The 19,952-nt window shown below is 40.8% G+C and overlaps 1 protein-coding gene across 1 annotated transcript in view; it reads left to right on the top strand.

Moving 5' to 3' along the window:
- The window catches only part of TIAM2 (TIAM Rac1 associated GEF 2), a 166,432-nt gene that overhangs the window by 64,309 nt on the left and 82,171 nt on the right, over window positions 1-19,952 (top strand). Inside the window, exons 3-4 of the mRNA XM_053972797.1 lie at window positions 13,401-13,512; window positions 14,584-15,786. Of these exons, the coding sequence (XP_053828772.1) occupies window positions 14,590-15,786 (1,197 nt within the window). The 5' untranslated portion in view covers window positions 13,401-13,512; window positions 14,584-14,589. The remainder of the gene's footprint in view (window positions 1-13,400; window positions 13,513-14,583; window positions 15,787-19,952) is intronic.

The raw sequence follows: 19,952 nt of genomic DNA, 5'->3' as shown, positions 1-19,952 counted from the left end.
GTGTTTCTCACTTTTTTTTTTTTTTTTTTTTTTTTTTTTCAAAAATTCAGCTTTTACTGTTAGTTCTAAAGAAAAAAAGACTATTAAAAAGTGTGAGCCTTTGAGGTTGTGCAGAGCAAGCCTGTCTGTCGATGTGGGTACTGCTGCTTCTGAGAGAAACCTTTGTCTCAGGAGTTAACCCTTGCTTGTTGGTCTCAGATGTTCCAATGAGAACCAACCCTGTCAAAACAAACCCTCCTTTTTATTACCGAGCATGACATTATATGGTGTAGGATTATGTGGTCTGTTGGGATCAGCTGTCCCAGTTGTGTCCTCTTGCCCACCCCAGCCTGCTCCCTGGCAAGATGGAGTGAGAAATGCAGAAATCCTTGATGATGTGCAGCCACTGTTCAGCAACAGTGCAAACAGTCATGTGCTATCACCACTGTTTTGGTCACAAATCCAAAACAGAGCTCCATAGGAGCTACTATGAAGAAAATTAGCTCTATCCCAGCCAGTCCCAAGTGCAGGATTACTGGTGGATCATTGCATGCCAGGCTTCTCAAATCCAGCATGCTTAGTTGTTGAAATTGAGGCTGCATAGTTCATCTTTATTTTTCTCTCCTATCTTGGCATTTTTCAGTAATGCTCATGCCATGTGCCTTGCCATTGTGTGATCATGCTTTATCTTTCTTAATTTAATTATACTGAAAGGAATAAGGCAGTAACTAGAGGCACTTCGATTCCCTAACTATCCTCTGTAAGACTTGAAAATAGATTATAACCACAAATAGTAAGCCCTTGTCTACAGCAGTGCTAAAGAACCATGCAACATAAAAAGAAAGGAAAAATTCCATCTTGCTTTAAAGATCAAATGTGTTTTATTACATGCCTTAAATAGCAATGAATTCTCACTGTTTTGGACACAAGGTCTGTGTGGAGAGTGTCTGTACAGCAAGCCCCTCTTCTCTGCTGAGCTGGGCAAGGGCACACTGGGAGGTGGGGATGGAGAGAATCCCTTTGATCTCATTCATCACATTTCACAGAGAGAACAGGAGACTGAGAGAAAAGTAGTAGGTACTTAGGGCATTATTGTAAGTCTCTGTGATAACTAAGGGTACAAAATTGTGCTCATGTACATCATGTTTTCATTGCTTAACATCTATTCTGACCTACAGCCAAAGCTGTTAGACTTGTGTTGATGATCTCATTCAGTAGGTGAAATGGCCTGCTTTCTGGTGAGCAGGAATGGGCTAACACACAGGCTCCTGTCCAGTCTTTTCCCAAACTCCTCTGAATCAGAATTAAGTAATGAGTGACTACAATAATTTTCTGTCACTTTCCATCTGATAAACATTTTGAGATAAGATCAGAAAGCTAAGTGTGTGCACTGGCTTGCAGAAGGTTGAGTTCCCAGAAATTGAACTGATGTCTTTATGGAAGAATTTCATGGGATGTAGGGTTTGCCTTCACTGCTGGTTGAATGGGAGACCACTGTGTTTCTTGTGCAGTTCCACTTCAAGGCCAAAGATACCAAGAATGGATCTTAAGTACAGTTTAATGAGAATATTTCTTCAGCAGATGTTGCATGATTCAGATGTTTCAGCCATGAGATCAGCAAGGCTTTCAAACTCATCTCTGGTTATTATCCTGTTGACAACAACATGCAATTATTTTTTAGCATTAGTTACACTTAGTATAGCATAGCTTCCCAGCTTTCTTGAGAGCTCTACTAGAGGTTTCTGATTTGAGAACCCAAATTTCCTACTTAAAATTCTTTAATTCCTACATAGATTCTGTTTCACAGAGCATGGGAACCTGTTTTGGATTTCATGGGAAGGCTCTGTACACATCTGTGTAACAGTCTGTGGTTAAGCCATGACTGGCAAGACACTGATATCTTTCCACACGTGCCCATCCAGCACCCATCTGTTGAGTATTAGTTGGGGGACCTTACGGATCAGGGATTTTCACACAGCTCAGCTGTATCAACGTCAGGTGAGCCAGGCAGGAGGAGTCAAGAGGTAAAATGGAGAACTGGCATTTCAGAAACAGACTGGACTGTATCTAGGAAAAGATATTTTATAGGCATGGCAGTGGGTATGACAGTAGGCTGACTTTAGGGAAGGAGGCGTGTTATTGTCTCAGCATGAATGCTGGGGATAGGTGCCTTTTCTGTCTTTTTCTTCATGGATTTCCATTGCTTAGGAAACAAAACTGTGGTAACAGTGGGATTTCTTAGCACTTTTGAAGTAAAATCTAAGGTTTTGTAGTGCAAAAGTGATGTACAAGATAGGTTAAAATACCTATCTTTAATTTTGGAGATTCATTTCTCTTCATCTATAAAATAAAGTGGCTTTAAAATATCTTTATAGATGGAGAGAAATGAATTCTCAAAATTAATACACACAACTTTATTTTTAGTTCCCTTCTGGACTTCTTGCACAAACTGTTTTTATTGCAAAACAGAGACATTAAGAGCCATTAAACTACCAGAGACATACATTAACACAAGCTAGGGGGGTTCCTCTTGCTTTACTGAAATACCCCTTAATTTCCTGTGTGACCTAGTAGCTCTTTAGAAAATAAGGATAATGACACCCTTTCCTTTCCCAGCAATGTTGTGATGATAATACATTTGTGGAAGATTGTGAGGTGCATAAATACTTCTCATAGTAGTAAGAGATTAATCTGTTGTTTTCTCCATGGGGCTTGCCTACTCCTTGTTGATTTCCAGAGAATATTTCATTATCAGGTTGTCCCAAGTTGATAATGGCAAGGCAGCGGGTGAGAAAAGGGGGACAAGGTGGATGTGGAGAGTCAATTTTGGGAGTGTAATAAATAAGGACTCTCCTGTTGTAACCCACAAGCTAGACTGCAGCACATAAGTCAAGCAGAGGTCAGAAAAGTATGCCTTTAATGTGCAATGCCTATGTGCTAAAAGTAATCAGGAATATTAGAGATTAAATTTTGAAAATAAAACTTATTTGAAAACGAACTTGGGGGTATCAACTGGAGTCTTAAGACCAAATTTAATGAATGTTGATTGCTTTGTCACAAAGAGAGGGAATGCATTGATGGAACAGGCTGGTAAAAAGTGGAAGGCATAGTGAGTACACAGGTAGATTAGAAATAATGTAGTAAGTAGCCTCCATGTTAGTCCCGGGACTTGGATCTGGCCTGTTAATGAAATAATTGGACCACAGCAATACTAAATGAAAAGAATGTTCCTAGAATACTAGGAATATGAAGAAGAAAATAGTCTGCTTTGCCCAGGGGGAAAAGATTTTACCAGAAAAAGCAGATGTGGAGCCCGCAGACCTATTTTCCATTGTAGAATTTAGGAGTGTGGGCATAAGTCATGTACTGCTCTATTAGGTTTTACAAAATCTGGCCTATGGAACTTGCATATGGAAAACTTGATGGAGATCAGTAGAATTCAAGGAAGGATTTGACCTTTGCCATGATGAGAAGAGTGATAACATTGTTAACCTGTGAAGTTTGAGAAGCGATCCAAGTCGTCGTTTTCCAGTGGATGACTTAGTTATAACTCGGCTTTGGAGATTAAATAGAATTTTGTTCCAAATTACTTCAAAGCTGCTGGGTTCTGGAGTTTCCTCTACAATGAGACTTTATAATGAGTCTGAATAATGGACACAGTGAAACAGGGGTCCACTTTTAGGTGACAATTCCTCTGTTACTGTGCAAATCATTATTTCATTTTTGTAGACCTACATATTGATTTGGGGCTTTTGTGGATTGCTAAAGCTTTTTATTATAGTGTTCATGTATTTATTTTCAAATGAACACGTCATCTGCAGTGTAACTTGGCTGTATTTTCACACTTGGCACTTGAATGTAACTGCAATTTTATTAGAATATTTGAATAAATGCATTGTTTTTTGGCCGAGTTTGTTCACCAACTGCTGCTGCAGTCAATGAAGTTTTGAGCTTTTCTGGTAATAAAGCAATTGTTCATGCATCTAACTACAGATGAATAGCCTAACTCTGTATATTGAAATTTTGGTGATGCCATTTGCATGTGAAGAGATGCATTTTATCTAAGGTCAGTTATTAAAAACCAGTTATTAAAAACATACTGGGAAAGGTAATTCTTTCCATGGGAAAAGTGTAAATGTCTGACAGAGGAAAGTGGCAAGGAAGAGAGCGTCAGAGTTTGCGGTTGTATCCGAGATGCTGTTGTGCAGGGTTGTTAAACACAACTGAGAGCTGCTCCTAAGAGTGTGTTTTCGTGACTACAGCATTCCTGCTGTGGTTTGAGGAATTACATTTTTGCCAGGATGTCTCACTCAAGGATGTTAGGGTTACCTACTCCCCCCTAACAAGCTTAGGGAAAAAAAGAGAAAAAGCCAGGAAAAAACCGCACAAAAGACAAAAAAGAAAGGGAAAAAAAAAAAAAAAAGAAAAAAAAAAAAAAAAGAAAAAAAAAAAAAAAAAGAGGAGGAGACCCTGGAGCTACCTTCAGGCAGGCAAGCGCCTTGCAATTCAGCAGATTTCCAAGCAGCTTTCCTGTGGAAGCAGCCTGGAGGCTCAGGAATGTGGGGTCAGACAAGAGCTCAGTCACGGTGTATTCCCCGGCGGCTGCCCGGCATCGCGGCAGGCCGGCCCGCATAATCGTTCCAGGCGGCCCGTGGAAAACCACCCTCTGGTTAAGCTGCATCATGCTGTTCCACCAATGGAAAAAAAATGAACGGGAGGAGGGTGTGTAGCCTGCAGACAAAAATACATCCAGCCTCGCGCAGGATCTGTTTTTAGTTCCCGACGGCTGTGCGCTCTGAAGTGTTAGGCACAGTTTCCTGGCATGCCCAGGGCAGGGAGAGGCTGTGTCTGCGTGTCCCTGTTCCCGTGGCAGTCTCGGGGCAGGCGGGAGGCTGCAGGCAGTGCCCCAGGGAAGGTAAGCGGGACTGGGGACCGGGAGGGAGATGCCGGGGGGAGAGCAGTCAGTTCTCTGCTCTCCGGCTGCCGGCCAGGGTTGGAGCGCTGAAGGAAAAGTGGGGAAGGACTTGGGAAGCCTTTGAAAACGGAGTGCGCTGCTGCGGTGCCAGGACTTGCAGCCCCTCTGCCGCCTCTGCTATGGGTGGCTGCACCCAAGGCGAATGGTTTTCCTCCAGAAAACAGTTCTTGGTGGTCATCTGTCAAACTCTATTGCCTGAATTGCTAAATAAACCACTGCTGGGATCATTTTACATCTCTGCTATGATGGGGCTGGACTTTTCTTTTAAGGCAAAATATGAAAAATGTGTTTAATAGTACTTTTTTGTTATGTTAAAGTGACTCTTCCAATACAGTGAATTCAATAATCTTGCCGAGTCTTTTTTTTTTTATTATTGTTCTGTCTATTCTCAGTAATACCTAGAGTGACTTACAATAAATAGCGTACCCAAGCAAGGGTGTAATGTTTGTGTAGTATTAGAGGAAAAAAATTCAGTCAGCACTATTACCACTGCTGAACTGAGATGGTGTGGAAAACCAAAGCTTCTGCATTTGCCTGAGGTAGGTCCGGCACAGTTTTTGATCTTTCTACGTAAATTTTTAGTACATAATTGTACACAAATAGTGAAAATGCTATGTGCTGTGGCAGACAAAATAAAAATGAGGAAAATGCCCCAAAAAATGAGGAAGTGCCTTCGCCCCTTGGTTTCCTTTTCTTATTTTTTTATTTTTAAGGGTGGTGATTAATTGCTTTTGCAATGCAGTCAGAGTTTGCAACTTTGTTTGTGCTTGTTGCTGATGTGGTCACTGAGTTAATTTTGTACACTGGTGACTTCATTCTGGAAATCACGCATTTCTTTCTCTTTAGAGTAGGTGATTTGTTATGCAATGTATGGTCAGTTACAATTTAGAGGCAAGAGCTGGATTTTTTTTTTTTAATCTGATCACTTTCAGTGGGAAAGGGGTATCCATGGGTGGATGGACTCTGACTAGGGCAGTCTGTAGCTGTGAAGCTACAAAGCAATTTTTAAGTGAGGAAACCTAATCCTCAGTGTACTCTTTTTGTTCTTTTAATGTGTGAGTAACATGCTGGTACTACAGGGGTACAGAAAAGGAAGCCTTCAGCTGTGTTACTGCTGTAGAGCTCTTGGCATGCAAAAATCAAGGTCTGATTTCAATTTTCCAAGGGACTGTGTCTCAAGTTTACTTTTGGTGTCTAACTTCCAGATCCTCTGTCCTCTTCAGGAAGTTCCAGGGCTGAAGGTAGGAAAGCATTTACTTTGGAATCGACACCCTCAGGTATTTATGAATGTGTAAACTGAGAAGTAAAAAAGACCATGCCAATTGTGGTCTGTTTTCTCCCTCCTGCTTGTGGAGCAGGCAGTGTAATAGGTGACAAGCAGGGAGTTTTGCAGCCACCCCAGCCCCTGTCCCTCAGCCTGAAACACGCTGTTCTGCCAGTTCCTAAAGGAGGCTTTTCTCTGACACCATGGGTGAAGAGTTGTTCCAATAGACTTGGAATGTGTTATGCCAGAAGGAGTCTTTGTGGGCAGAATGTATTAATGTTCCTGTCTTGGATTGTTCTTCCTTTCTGCCATTTGCTTCTCTTCTTTGGTAGGGTCTGTGTGGCTGCTCATGGTGTTGTGAACTGTGTCCTAGTCCAAAAATAAGCTTTATCCTATCTTCTCCAAATGATATTTTGGCACCTACAGTTTTGGGGTGGATATGTGTGAGGGAATATCCCTGTAGCTTCCTGCTGACTGTGGTTGTTTTTGATAGCATGAGCTGGTTGCTACTGAAACAGACAAGAAAGGAGAAGGGCAAATGTTCCCAGTGGAGAATTGGGAATCCCAGTTTGACCCGAAAGCCCAAGTCTCCGCTCCTGGTTTTAGTGTAGATAAAGAGGGCTGAGTTAGAGACCTCTTCAGGAGTTTGTCTAAGCAAAGCCTGCAGACTTGCGCTTGGTCTCCAAATGCTGGGCAGCAATGCTGGAGCCCAGGCTCCCCTGCTTGGAGTATCTTGGCTCCTTTCAGGTACACCATCCTCCCCACCTGAGGCCTCAGGCTGTGAAATGCCCTGAAAGCACCATGTAGTTCTGCACCAGGACCTGACAGTGTCCTTACAACCCAAGCAGGTGGAGAAGTCTTTCAGATCACTGAGTTAATTTCCCCTCCAAGGGCAGGAAATACAGCCTCAGACATACCAACCCTAACTACTGCAGCTACTGCACTAAGCCAAGATGTTAGCTGCCATTCCTAGTGGGTTCTTTCTTTTTTTTTTTTTTTAAGCAAGCTTAATGGCTTTTATTTAAATGGATGTGCACTTTAGCCATTGTGTATAAATTCAATAACATTTACAAATGGTGAAATTTGTTTTTCCTGCCAAAGAAAAATAAGTCCCTAGAGTTTTAGATTTTATCAGCACTGGTGTAATATGATAAGAATCTTCAGGCTTAATTCAGCCTTCCATATTGCACTAACTTGAAAGCTATAAAGTCTAATTCAATGAAGCTGCCAGAGTCTTGGACCTAGAGTGATGGGTTGAGCAAAAGAAGGGATCACATCCCAGGTACAGGATGTTTAATTCTGATGTGATATAGATGTGAAGCACTGTAGATCAATTGGAATTAATGTTATTTTAAGAGAAGAAACCAGAAAAGGAGAGTGTCCCTTTCATGCTTAAACTGTGAAATTAGAAGTCCATCTGCAATGTAGGTATGATTCACAACATGAAAAGAAGTGTCTAGGCTCATAAAGGCTACTAAGGTTAATGAGAAAAACAATTGACTTTAATTTGATGTGTAAGCTACCAAACAGTTCCTAATACATGAGACTAGAACTCTCTAGAGACAAATGAGTGAGTGAGGAATTCTGGCTTCAAATTGAATTTTTAAGGCAAAATAGTCCTATTTTTTTTTTAATACAGGCATGCTTGTGGTGTTTTAGTTATTCATTCTTTGAATACAGTGGTATATAATGCAAAGTATCCTGCCAAGAATACTGTGGCATAATTATTATGGTATATTTTTATAATAGGAATGTGATTGAGATTGCAGGAATAAGAAATCTGCTTCTGATTTGTGGAAGCATGTGACCAGAGTGCGTAGTTTGAAAAAATATAGTAAATTGTTTCCAGTAAGAAACTCCACATTTAATCCGGCAAGAGTGTTGTGCTAACCTGCCCCCCTCATTAATTTCATATATCCGTCCATACACAGCCATGCAGGAAGGGGAGGGCAGGTTCACATTCTAGCATTTTGTATTACTTTCATATTAAAAACCAAAGTAGATTAAAAGTTAATTAAAGCTTCAAACCTGTAATTCTGTATCCCTGTAAGAATTCACAAAGCCCAGTGATTCTTTGGAAAACTTATGGACACATTTAGTTAGTTATATACAATCTCAAAAACTTTGTAAGCCATTTAAAATGTACAGTGTTTTAATTGTTAGGTGGGAGAAGATGTAAAAGTCGTTTGAAAGAAAATACAGGATTTGCTCAGGCAATTCTAACAAAAAATAACTCAAAAAGCTTTTCCTGATGTAAAATACCACCAGTAAAACTTCTGCACATCAAACCCTGCAATATTTCTAACTCAGTCCTCTGTTAAAAGAAAACAAATTGGTAATTTCTTATAAATCAGGGGATTTTCTGTTTAGTTTTTATTGTTCTGAAATAATTTCACTTTGTCCATTATCCCAGCTGCTCTAGTTCTTGTGACACTCTCCTGGGGTGCATTTAGGAGCCGTGCACTGAGGGCAGCTGCCTGTGTAAGGACCCCGGTGCTGCCTTTTCTCCTCTCTGTGCCTCCCTGCTCCATGTGCACAGTCCAGAGTGACCACACTGGCCCCACTCCATGGCTGGCAGCCCTTACCTGCCCTTGTAGAAATGAGGGCTTTAAACAGAGCAGAAAGCATGTGACTCCTCTTGCTTCATAGCTAGAGAGTAGTTGGTGGGATATACTCTGCCCTTAAAGGCTCTTTGTAGAAGTCTTTTTATCACTGCAGAGTGAGTTGAAGCTCTGCCTTTCTTTGGCAGATGCTTATACTTGGGTAGGTGGCTGTGAGGGACTGCCCAGTGGCAGGTGTTCCAGGATTGGTCTTATCCTGTCGTGAAAGGAACTGCAGTGGTGCAGGTAACAATCCTCCTGTTAGTGAAGAAAGTCTAATGAGTTTGTGATACATGCTTGTTGCTTAAGCTATAAGTAAAAATAAAATGCTTGGTTAGTTTATTTATTTATTTATTTATTTATTTATTCATTCAAGGAAATATTTTCTTAAAAAGTTAAAACTGTGTTCTGCTGTGTCAATGTGAAGAACTGAGAAGATGGAGGTTGCTCTTGTCTCCCAGGTAACAAGTGACAGGACCAAAGGAAATGGCCTCAAGTTGTGCCAGGTTCAGCTTTATATTAGATATTAGAAGAAAAAATACATCTTCACATTAAAGGGTGGTCAGACATTGGAACAGGCTGCCCAGGGAATGGTGGAATCACCATCCCTGGAAGGGTTCAAAAGGCATGTGGATGTGACACTATGGGTAAGTGGTGAACTTGGCAGTGCTGGGTAAAGATTATCTTAGAGACAGTTTCCAAATTTAAGGATTCTATGACTCTATGTAGGATCTTATTTTATAGGGATGAGACAGCTAGCTCTAGGTCTTACCTATTTCTTAGCTCTTAATCTAGCTCTCCTTTTAAATGCTTTTTACTTCTTAATGATAGGAGGTTTTAAATTTAAGCTCTTCTGCTGTACATGAAGAGTTTTGTTCTCAGTAACGCTGAAGACTGTCATGAATTCTTGCATTTTTAAATGAGCCCTCATTCAGTGGTGCCAATTTGATAGCATGATGTTAGCCTCATTTGTGCTCATCCATTATTTTATTTTATTTTATTTTATTTTATTTTATTTTATTTTATTTTATTTTATTTTATTTTATTTTATTTTTTATTTTTTACTGGTTTTGCCACTCTGGCACAGATTATATGTTTAGTAAAGTGATACTCAGCTTCTCTGTAACTCTTCAGTAGATTTTTGGGGAAGCTTCAGCAGGGGTAAGTGGTTTCTAGACCACTTATTTTTTATCTGCCAGTGAAGATTTATTTTCACCAGCCACCCAGAATAAAATCATCAAAATACATCAGAGAGTTAGCTTTGGTACATGTGTTTGTCTCATGAGGGGTAACTTTGTGATCCAGACTAAAGTTTAACATTGCTAGGGTTGACTTTAGTTAAGATTTTTCAACATCCTAGGGGATGGGACTGAGACAGTCCCAGTAAAGCAAATCTGCTGAGCCTCCCTAGGATGGTGCTACCACAACCTCTTGCCTTTTTATGGCCACTGTCCAATGCTGACTGTGGTGGTGGAGCATTCAGCCTACTGACAGCTTCCCATCTGGAAGCTTGCCATTTTCTGACCTGTAGTTTTAGAGAGTCTCAGCCCAGTTAGTGTGACTGTATGGGAAGCAGATGGCTGACAGTAGCACAATCATGTTTGGTATGTGTTCCTGCTATAGCAGATGAGAGCAGTGCAGGAGCCTGTCTCCCTTGACTCAGATTTCCCACCAGTTCATAACACAATAATTCCTTGTTGTATCTCATAAGCAAACCTAGTACTGGGATATTATTATTATGATTCAGTTTTGCTTGGAATACGGTTAGTGACTAAAGTTTGGAAAACTTTGAGAGATTAAAACTTGAGGGGAAAGCACCCCTGCAATTGCTGAGCACTACTTGTACTTGTGTTCCCTTAAAGAAAGTAATTTTCTCCTCTAGTGTTTGTAAAGCAGTCCAGCTGTGGTAGTAATAATGAGGGAATAGAGGTGGCAGGCCCTTCTCCAGAACAGCTTCTGAGCTTGTGTATTTGTGTTGTGAAGTGAAAAAAGTCTAAGAGAACTTTATGTGGAGAAGCCCCAAGGTGGGGAAATACATTTTTAGACCTAGGGTTGTGACTGGTGTTAATGTTTAGGTGTGGTGGGGATGGTGGGCTTCCCAGATTAGTATGTTTGCATAGCTGGTTTTTTTTTTTTAATGTGTCAAGGGTAACCAGGATGAAGATTGAAAACTTCTTTTTTAGGGAATGTGGTTATAATTGAAAGCAAATAAACTCTTAATAGTCATCTTTAGGCATGGTGAGCTGCTTTCTAATTATGCTGATTATAATTTCTGAAAATATTCATAGAAACTGGTTTTGCTCACAAGAAGTATTCATCCCTCTGCATAGGAAGTGAGAAAAGCATGTCTTCTGCAGCAGTGGATATCTGTGAGAAATGTAGCTGAAGCTGAGTTCTGTCCCCTGCACTGTAATTTCCAGGGCTTCCACAGATCAAATAGTGTAAAACACTTGAGTGTTTGGAGTGAGCACAGCCAGAGTTTGTCCATGACCACCACCTACCTTGCCCCTCTATCATGCAGCCTTTGGGTATAAGCTGACTTGCTCTGCTCTTCCTCCACTAACTGGAAGTAACAGAAATAAAATTGCTTCACACAAGTGAGAGGCAAGAGAAAGGCATGACAGCTGATTTCCAGGGCAATGGTCTTTGTGCAGCCTCAGAAATGCCCCAATGGGTTATTGCAAAGTGTGCAGATGTTGAGCCTACCGTAGCTTTCTGAATGGCTGGGATGCTGAGAAAAATCGCTTGGGGCTATTTCTATGGAATTTATTGGCTGTTCTGCTGTAGTGCAGACTGGTTCCTGCACAGACTGAAACACTGCTTTGTAGACATTGTGCCCTGAGATAAATTTATACCCTCACCCGTTGTGTGGCCTGTGTATCAGAGACATGTACAATGGACCCTGGTAGCCAAGGCTCGAGCCCTGACGAACTGAATGTCTGTCTTTTGAGGTTCATGGCAGCAGTTTGCTCACTACCTACTCTGTTAAAAGGATTACCTAACCATTGCACAATCACTATGGAGACCAGATGGTCTTTTTGCCTATTTCTTTAGACAAATTGAGTTCAGTGTTTCCTTATGAAAAGATATAAGCCCCTCAAAGGTTTCTTGTTGAATGTACTTTCTACTCCTAGATGAGGAATTCTGAATGTAAACTCATTGCTTGTTTGTGGTCTGTCCCTCTTGGATATAGGAAGACAATACTGCTGGGTGTTGGCAATTTGTTCAGGAGCTTGGAGCTAAGGAAGTATGTGTGTTGTCTTCTGCTAACCTTGAATCAATAGTATTTTTGTTCAATCCAAGTTGCATATGACACTTTAAAAACTGTTCACATAGAGGAGTACGCTTAGCAGCATAGGCAAATCAAACCTGCAAAGGTATCATAAATAGCAGACTTCCAGAATGTTAGAGAAAGTAAGAAAATTACAGATTTTTTTCTTTTTTGAGTGTAAGATTAAATTTCTGTAGCTTATCTTTTTATCAGATATCTTTGTGATAAGACAATTCATGTTTATAGGTCTGCAGCATCTCTATCATGATCTGTCTCTTCTAAGTGCTTTATTTGCTAACATCTTTCTAGACTTGCTGTTAAGACTATTTTTAGTTCTAGTTGGCAACATTTACCTTTGTTTTTGGTAAGGTCAGCTACATACCAATGAATTAATTTAAACTCTTTCCAGGTTCTTATACAGTAAATAGCCACAAAAAGAGTCAACGAGAACAAAATCCAGCATGTTCAAATCAAGTAGTTATTCAATTGAAAATTATGAACCGTAGCCATGGAATTTAGGCAGAAAAGAAAAATTTTGGTGGTCGTGTGTTAAGAATGGTTTGTAACTTAACTCTGTGTTCCAAAACTTAGTCTAACATCTTGTACTACTTCTTTTCTATAGAGTGTCTCAATCCCTAAGCTGCTGGTGTGTTCTATGAGATCCAGATTTGGTCCTTTTGCTTTGAGTTGCGGTCTTTGTGTGCTAAATGAAGAGCCAGTACTTTCAGAGGGTTAGGAAGTGCTTGGGTCTTGTTACCTCCAGGTCTGTGCAATGCTTGGTGCAGCCTTTTTCTTTTTTACTGGCAGATTAACTTAAAATCAGAACAAACCTAAAGAAGGAGGTTACTGGGTGGCTGCTGGAGTGAATTTCATGGTGGCCTTTCACTGCAAAGGTCATGGTTGGAATCCAGGCATGGGGAAAGATAAACAGATGCTGTGGGACATTGCTCTGCTCAGTCTGGTCCACACTGTAATGGACCACTGCACAATACTGTGAACTGTATAATTGGTCTCCCAAAAGGAAAACTGGAGAGGGATGAAAGTTTGTCCTGACTCGTCAGTGAGAGGAAAGAAAGACAAAGAGGAGATAAAATGAAACATTTACTCGACTTATTTCTACTAATTCAATGTCAATTGTTAAAATATGCTTGTAAAAATGTGTGTCTAAATTCCAGGAATCCCCTTCATCGGACTTCTCTTAATTTGTAACTTTTGATTTTTTTTCTTTTTTATTCATTTTACATACAGTTGGAGTAAAGTGTAAGTTGTATTTGACTGAAAACTCTTTTTTGTTTTTTTGATGTTTTTTAGGAAGGCTGTGTGCAGCTCCATTCTGGTTTTGGCAAGCATAGTGGCTGGCCACAAAGACAATGCAGAGCATACTGACTGCTAACTGTGCCTGTGCTTGAGAGTGTTCCTACAGGTTTGCTCTTTCTTTTATACTATACTTTTAATCTAAAAGTGCTAAGGGCTTGAAGTAGGGATGTTAAAACATAGAAACTCTAGAAGATAATATTATGCTTTCACAGTGGCTTGTTTTGACAATGTTTTAATGAGACAGCAGTGTATCCTCCTCCGGGTGATAGTCTGAGATCCTGTGTGTAAAGAAGCGTAGCGCCGATGGAAAAAGCATTCTGGTGTTGCTTCTGTACGTTACAAACACTGGAGATTCATTCTGAGTTACAAAAAGAACAGAACTGTCTTTTTTACTTTGGGGTGCACTTTATGTAGGTTTGAAATCTTCAGTCACCTCAGTGGGGCACTTTAACTGTTCCAGTGTGTGCTATTCACTGCAGACACTGTGAAAAACTGAAGAGCATTTCACCAAGTGAATTATCGAACTGTGCTGTGCTGAATGAACATAATGCAGTTTTGTGCTGTAGTGGAAGATGAGGCTGTTTGCTAACCAACTTATTTTTTGTCTGATTTTTGGCATGGTGTTTTTTTTTTTTTTTTCCTTTCTCCCAGATTAGCTTCATTTAAACACATAGCTGGGGTTTACTGAACATTTTATTGAGGCAACACTTGGTAGCACAGAAATCAGTCAAGCTAAAACTGCAGTGGGCTTGTCTGCTGGCAGAAGGGATTTCTCTGAAAGTACAGTTCACTTTGCATCTAAGTTATGATTATCTTGCTGTCTCCCTTTCATTATGCCATTGTTCTTGGGAGCCAGAGATTTTGTAAGTTATAAGAAAAGGATGTTGCCAAGGGTGTGGGTGGAGGAAGGTGTTGACATGATTTCAATGGAGTTAGATTCCAGCTTTATAACAGAGGGGTAATGAAGCACAGAGAAAATAGGCTTTCCTAGCTTGCCCCTAAAATAAGTTCAGTTATGAATTTAATATTGTACATGGCTATTTAATGGCTTTTTTTGAAACAATTGTTTCATATCATTTTTTAAATAGGCATTTTCCTGTGTAGAGGGTAAAAATGGCCTGTTACTTTTTGCTCTATCTTTTAGCCATTGTTTCTAATGAAACTCTTCTTAATTTAGTGGAAAATGGGGAATTCAGAAAGCCAATACAGTCTTCAGGGATCAAAAAATCATGCTGCTACTACAGCTGGTGCCAAGCAAAAGCCTTGCTCTCTGAAAATTCGCAGCATTCATGCTAAAGATGAAAAGTCTTGCTCTATGCATGGATGGGGACATACCAGCAGCGGCTCAAACTACAAATCAAGGTCCCTTGCCAGAAGCTGCCTTTCACACTTCAAGAGTAGTCAGCCTTATTCCTCTAGACTTGGTGATGCTGTGATGAAGGTCTCCAAGAGCAATGTCCATGCCAAACACAGGACAAATGCCTCAGGGGACTACTGCCAAGGGAATAACATGATGTTTTTGCCGGAGAATGGTTTCCACTATATTGGTCTCCAAGCTGGAAGTAATCATGCTGCCTCTCGAGAATGCAATGGCCACATTTTAAATTGCTACGGAAAGAACGAGAGTCTTGCATCAACCTCCCCATCAGAGGACAGAAGGAGTCCTAAAGTTCTCATTAAAACTCTGGGGAAGCTGGACGGTTGCTTGAGGGTCGAGTTCCACAACAGCAACAACAGCAAGGTACCAACCGAGGAGTCCAGTGGGCCAGTGCAGTTGCTGAGGTATTCCCCTGCCTTGGAATCTAAGCCAAGTAACCTGCTTGATGTCAGGAGGAACTCCAGTGCAGACTGTTCTTCAAGCCATCGTCTGTCACCTACTGATTCAAGGCTTCGGTCTAGTAAAGGAAGCTCCCTCAGCTCTGAGTCTTCATGGTATGACTCTCTCTGGGGAAATGCTGGGGATATCAATGACCTGGATGGTTCATATTTGACCAGGAGCACTCCAGATACAAGCATTCATGCCAGTTTCCCAGCAAGTGACAACAAGAAGTCCTTCAACCAAAGTTCATCTCTTTCCTCACTCCGAGATCTCTATAAGGATACAAATTTGGAAAGCACTCCTCCACCTGGGATCAGGTTGTCTGATGAGTATATTGACACTCCTGGTAGCCTAAGCAACCGTGTCTCATTTGCCTCAGACATTGATGTTCCCTCCAGGGTAGAGCAGGGAAGTCCTGCACATTACACCTCCTACACCCTCCCCTGCAGAAAGTCTAAGCCCCTCGGTGAGGATGCATCCAAGAAGGATACGTTGAAGAACCGAATGCGGCGCATCAGTGACTGGACGGGAAGTCTTTCAAGGAAGAAAAGGAAGCTGCAGGTATGTACAAACCAGCCTAAGTGCATGAAAGTTGTTTTTTATATTCCTCTTATAAGCATAGTGATTGCATGGTATTTGTCTTTTTTGCAGGTTAATTACTTGCTTATCTCATTTAGTAATTTGTGGAATTTTGAGAAGTATTGCATCCCTGGTGCTGTCTGAAATGTCATCAGCAAAAAAATATACACATTATTTTGTTAAAATTTTCCCTTCCTATTTTCATATTTTGTCACCTTCTAAGTTAACTCCAGTCTCTTTGCAGCCTAATATCTCTGCGAATTTACTTTTGAAATTGTTGCATTACTTAAAAAGTGACTTGGGGTTTAAACCTTCTTTTTATTTCAAGTATGAAAATAAAACCTCTCTCTATATATATGCTATGGATTAGCATACATTATCTGAAGAGTGTGGAAGGAGCAGTAGAAGGAGGACATTGTAGCCATCTTTTTAGATGTTCCCTATCTGTTTTACTGGCTTCACCACTCACTTTTTGCATGTTGGTCCATTTCTAGCAAGGCAAGCAGCTGTATTGACCAGAGGTGCTGGTTCTGCTTTCGCATCCTCTGAAGGCATTACATGGAGCAACCTCCTCCTTCCTATGCGTCAGCTTAGTTCACCAGATGGAAAAACTTGAGTTGCCATCTGGCTCACTGGGAGATGGTAGTGTGAAGAAGGAGATGGGAAGGGAGAGCAAGAGGGAGGGAAAGGATGTTTTTTAGAAGAATTTAAGACTAATCCCATTAATAGGAATTTAGGATGCCTGTGGTCAGGAATGAAATTCTCATCTGTAGCTGCAGGCCCCAGAATTGGCTCTTTAAATACCAGACTGTGCCTGGTCTCTGTGTGTGAGTTTGCAAGCTGAGATGAGATGAGACCGTTTTTGGATTTGGTTTGGATTTTGGGGTTTTTTCCTTCCTTTTTTTTCCCCTGAATCTTCCCTGGTGTTTTTCATACAGGAACAGTCACTGTGCTTCCCTAAATGAAGGAGGCTTCCTTTCAGCAACATTGATGTGCTGGCCACTTCAGAAGTTTCCTGTCTCCTGTGCTGGAGATTCAGACAGGTCTTGTGCTTAACCATGTGCAGTGTAAAACTCTGACAGGCCCTTAAGCTCAGAAATGAGCTCAGTGTAAAGTTTGCTGTGTGCATCCTGGTTGGGGGCTATAGAACTGGGAAATGAGAATGAAAGCTGTTTATTTGCATCACTTCTTTTGTGAGTTGGTGCTCATGTACTTCATCAGATGCTGTCTTTTCACGTTCTTACTCAGCTGTAAAAGAGAGGGCAAAAAAACCTGGAATCACTGAGGAGCCTCAGTGCTGTGTTCCAGGATTCTTCACTGATTTCAGCATCTGTAGCTGCTCTGGATTTTACTGCCAGGCTTTACATATGATTTCTGCATCCCAGACCTTTAGTATGTATTACTTAGTTATGACATTTTCAGAATGGCATTTGTGGTGTGCAATTCATATCTATTTTGAATTCACTGTGCAGTGAACTGACTTCAGACGCGGCAAGGAAATTTGGCTGGCGAGATTGCATCAAGCTTGAATCAGATTCTGGTAGAAGGAAAAATGCCCTAACTCCAAAAACGGTGGTTTCTTAGAAAAAGGCATAGGAAATGGTTAGTCACTGATTTTAATCACACAAGTATCCAGCAACAGGAAGGGTAAGAGGGAGGTAGTGAATGCTTTGTAGTTTTGCAGTTCCTTGTGTGGCTTTATTGGTTCATTTCCATCTTTCATGCTTTGAGTAACCTGCCATCTCTTCTGGGGGTTGATGGGTTGTAGTTTGGTAGTACTTATATTCTTAACAGGTCCTTTAGCTTAACAAGACAGAAGTGTTGTGCATGGTTCTGATCTGTCACGTGGTTGGTCCCTGTTTGTGTGACTTCATCTCGTTGATGGCAGCATCTGTGCTTTGCTCTGAACAGCGTGTCCCTTCCTCCGTACATTAGTAATAACTGGCTGTGAGTCACTTGGGCTGAACGTAGGTGAAAGCTGGAATATTTCCCTGTAAGTGGGCCTAAGTGCTGGTGGTGGCTGAGTAGTCCCTTCAGCTGCCCCAGTGGACACAAACCAGCCAAGCCCCCTGCTTCATGGGAGCACAGACCTAGGAGGCACAGGCTTGGGATATTGAGGCCAGACCCCAGACACTAGAAAGGCAATGGAGTTTAATCTCCTTTGTGAACAAATTGCAGCTTAAACACAGATTTTCTCCATGTTGAAGGCTCTTTCCAGACCATCTTATTCAATGCTTGCTAATAGGCAGAGTAAATGTAGTTCTAGACAGTTTGTTCTGATGTCCGTATTGCCTTCTACATTAGTTATTCTTTCCTATTTTTTAATCTGTTATGATTTATTTGAAGGGAGAAGTGGTGTCTTTTCTTGGCCTGCATTTGTGGGGCTATACAGACTCTCCTCGGTCTCCTGTGTTAAGATTGGAAATCTATTTCCTTTTCATTCTGGCACCCTTCCCCCTCATCTGTTTTAAATCATCCACAAACAGATTTGCATATGGGATATTCCAGAGGAATCCTTGGTTATGCCCTGTCCAGTTACTTGGATGTTTCCTTATGTCTGCTTGATCTGATGTATCCTGGAATTGAATTTACTTTTCTAATAATGATCTTGCATCAAGACTTGCAATAATCTTTTCCAAGACCTAGTTTTCCTTGCATGAGGGTGTCCTAAAGTGTTCAATGCATCACTGGTACTATATGCATCACTCAATGCATCACTGGTACTGTACTGCAGCACACATGTTCATTTAGTTTAATCTGTGCTGAAATGGCATTGGGGTGATGCTGAGTCGCAATTCAATGTGTGTGAGCTGAAAGGTATGTGTGATGTATGTGAGACCTGTGGACAGAATTTATACAGACTTGCTGCAGAGCCAGATATGGCTAAAGATGATGGTGTAAACTCTGTGCAGCTCTTTAACATGGAGAACATTAGCAATTTCTGTGTAAAATGAAAACCCATCCACCAGAAACAGCTACTGAAGAAAGGTTCTTGAATTAAGTAAAATAGCCTCACTTCCAGAATCATAACAGAAATTTTATGACTTTATAAGCCAGAGCCCTGATGTGGGCTGTAAAGAGAATTTAAAAGAAAAGTACATTGAGTGAACCTCTTAATTTGACTTGAAAACTGGCATTAGATTGTCCTTTTAGCATGGGTCCTAATGAATGTAGCAGGCTGCGTTTTTCCTGTGCTGTTCTTTGCAGCTAATTATTACGTGTGTCACTTTGTCTAATTGGTATCTTAGCCACTTTATCTTTTGCCTTATCTTTAGCTATTCCAGAGTATATCTCAAACATTGAGAGATCTCCCTGAATGCAGCTGAACAGAAACAGAGATCTATCATCACTAGATTCAACAGAACAAAAACTGGCAGAAAGTCACCTGGCAGGGAAACCACCTGGAGCAGTAACTTGGGTCAAACCTTTTCAGTAGTGGCAGATATTGCTACAGTGACTGCTTTCTCAAGGACTTACATAGACTGCCAGACTCTGCCAATTCAGTTCTTTAAGAAAAGAAAAATACAAATTATGGTGTCCTGGTGAAGTGTATATATTCATTTTGTATTTTTTATCCATTTTCTCTACTTTGGTACCTCCTCATTCCTACCCTTTCTGTGTGTGAGGAGAAAACATAGGATTTGGTTAGTGGCTGGTCATTGACAGGTTGCATCCCAACCTTTTTCTTAATGTTTGTTGTTCCAGTGGTAGGTTTTCACAACAGACCCCCTTCTATGTATTTGCCATGTGTTGTGTCTCTTACTAGTGTTTTGGGACTGAAAGAAATACATATTCTTAATAAGCTGTATACTAATGTTTTCCAGAGGTCACTAGCAGTTCCTGGAGAATAGTCAAACAATTAAAATGCTGGATTTTGGCACACAAATACAGTGGCAATAATTAAAACAAGGGTGGAGAAAGCTTTCAGTTTCCCTCTGATATACAGATTGCCAGCACACTTGTATGATCTACGTTCTACAGTTTATTTGTAGCATAAATGCATTACATGCAGGATTTTATCCTGGTCTGCCACCCTATGTGCTGATCTTCCTCCCTTTACCATATAAAAACCAGTTAAACTGTTGATGTTTAGGGAGTTACTCTTGGACAACACTGATTAACACTCTGCAACAAGATTTGAGGAAGGT

Source organism: Vidua macroura, chromosome 3 (assembly GCF_024509145.1).
Source record: "Vidua macroura isolate BioBank_ID:100142 chromosome 3, ASM2450914v1, whole genome shotgun sequence".
Taxonomy (NCBI): Eukaryota; Metazoa; Chordata; class Aves; order Passeriformes; family Viduidae; genus Vidua; species Vidua macroura.
This window is presented reverse-complemented; position numbering and strand designations above follow the sequence as displayed.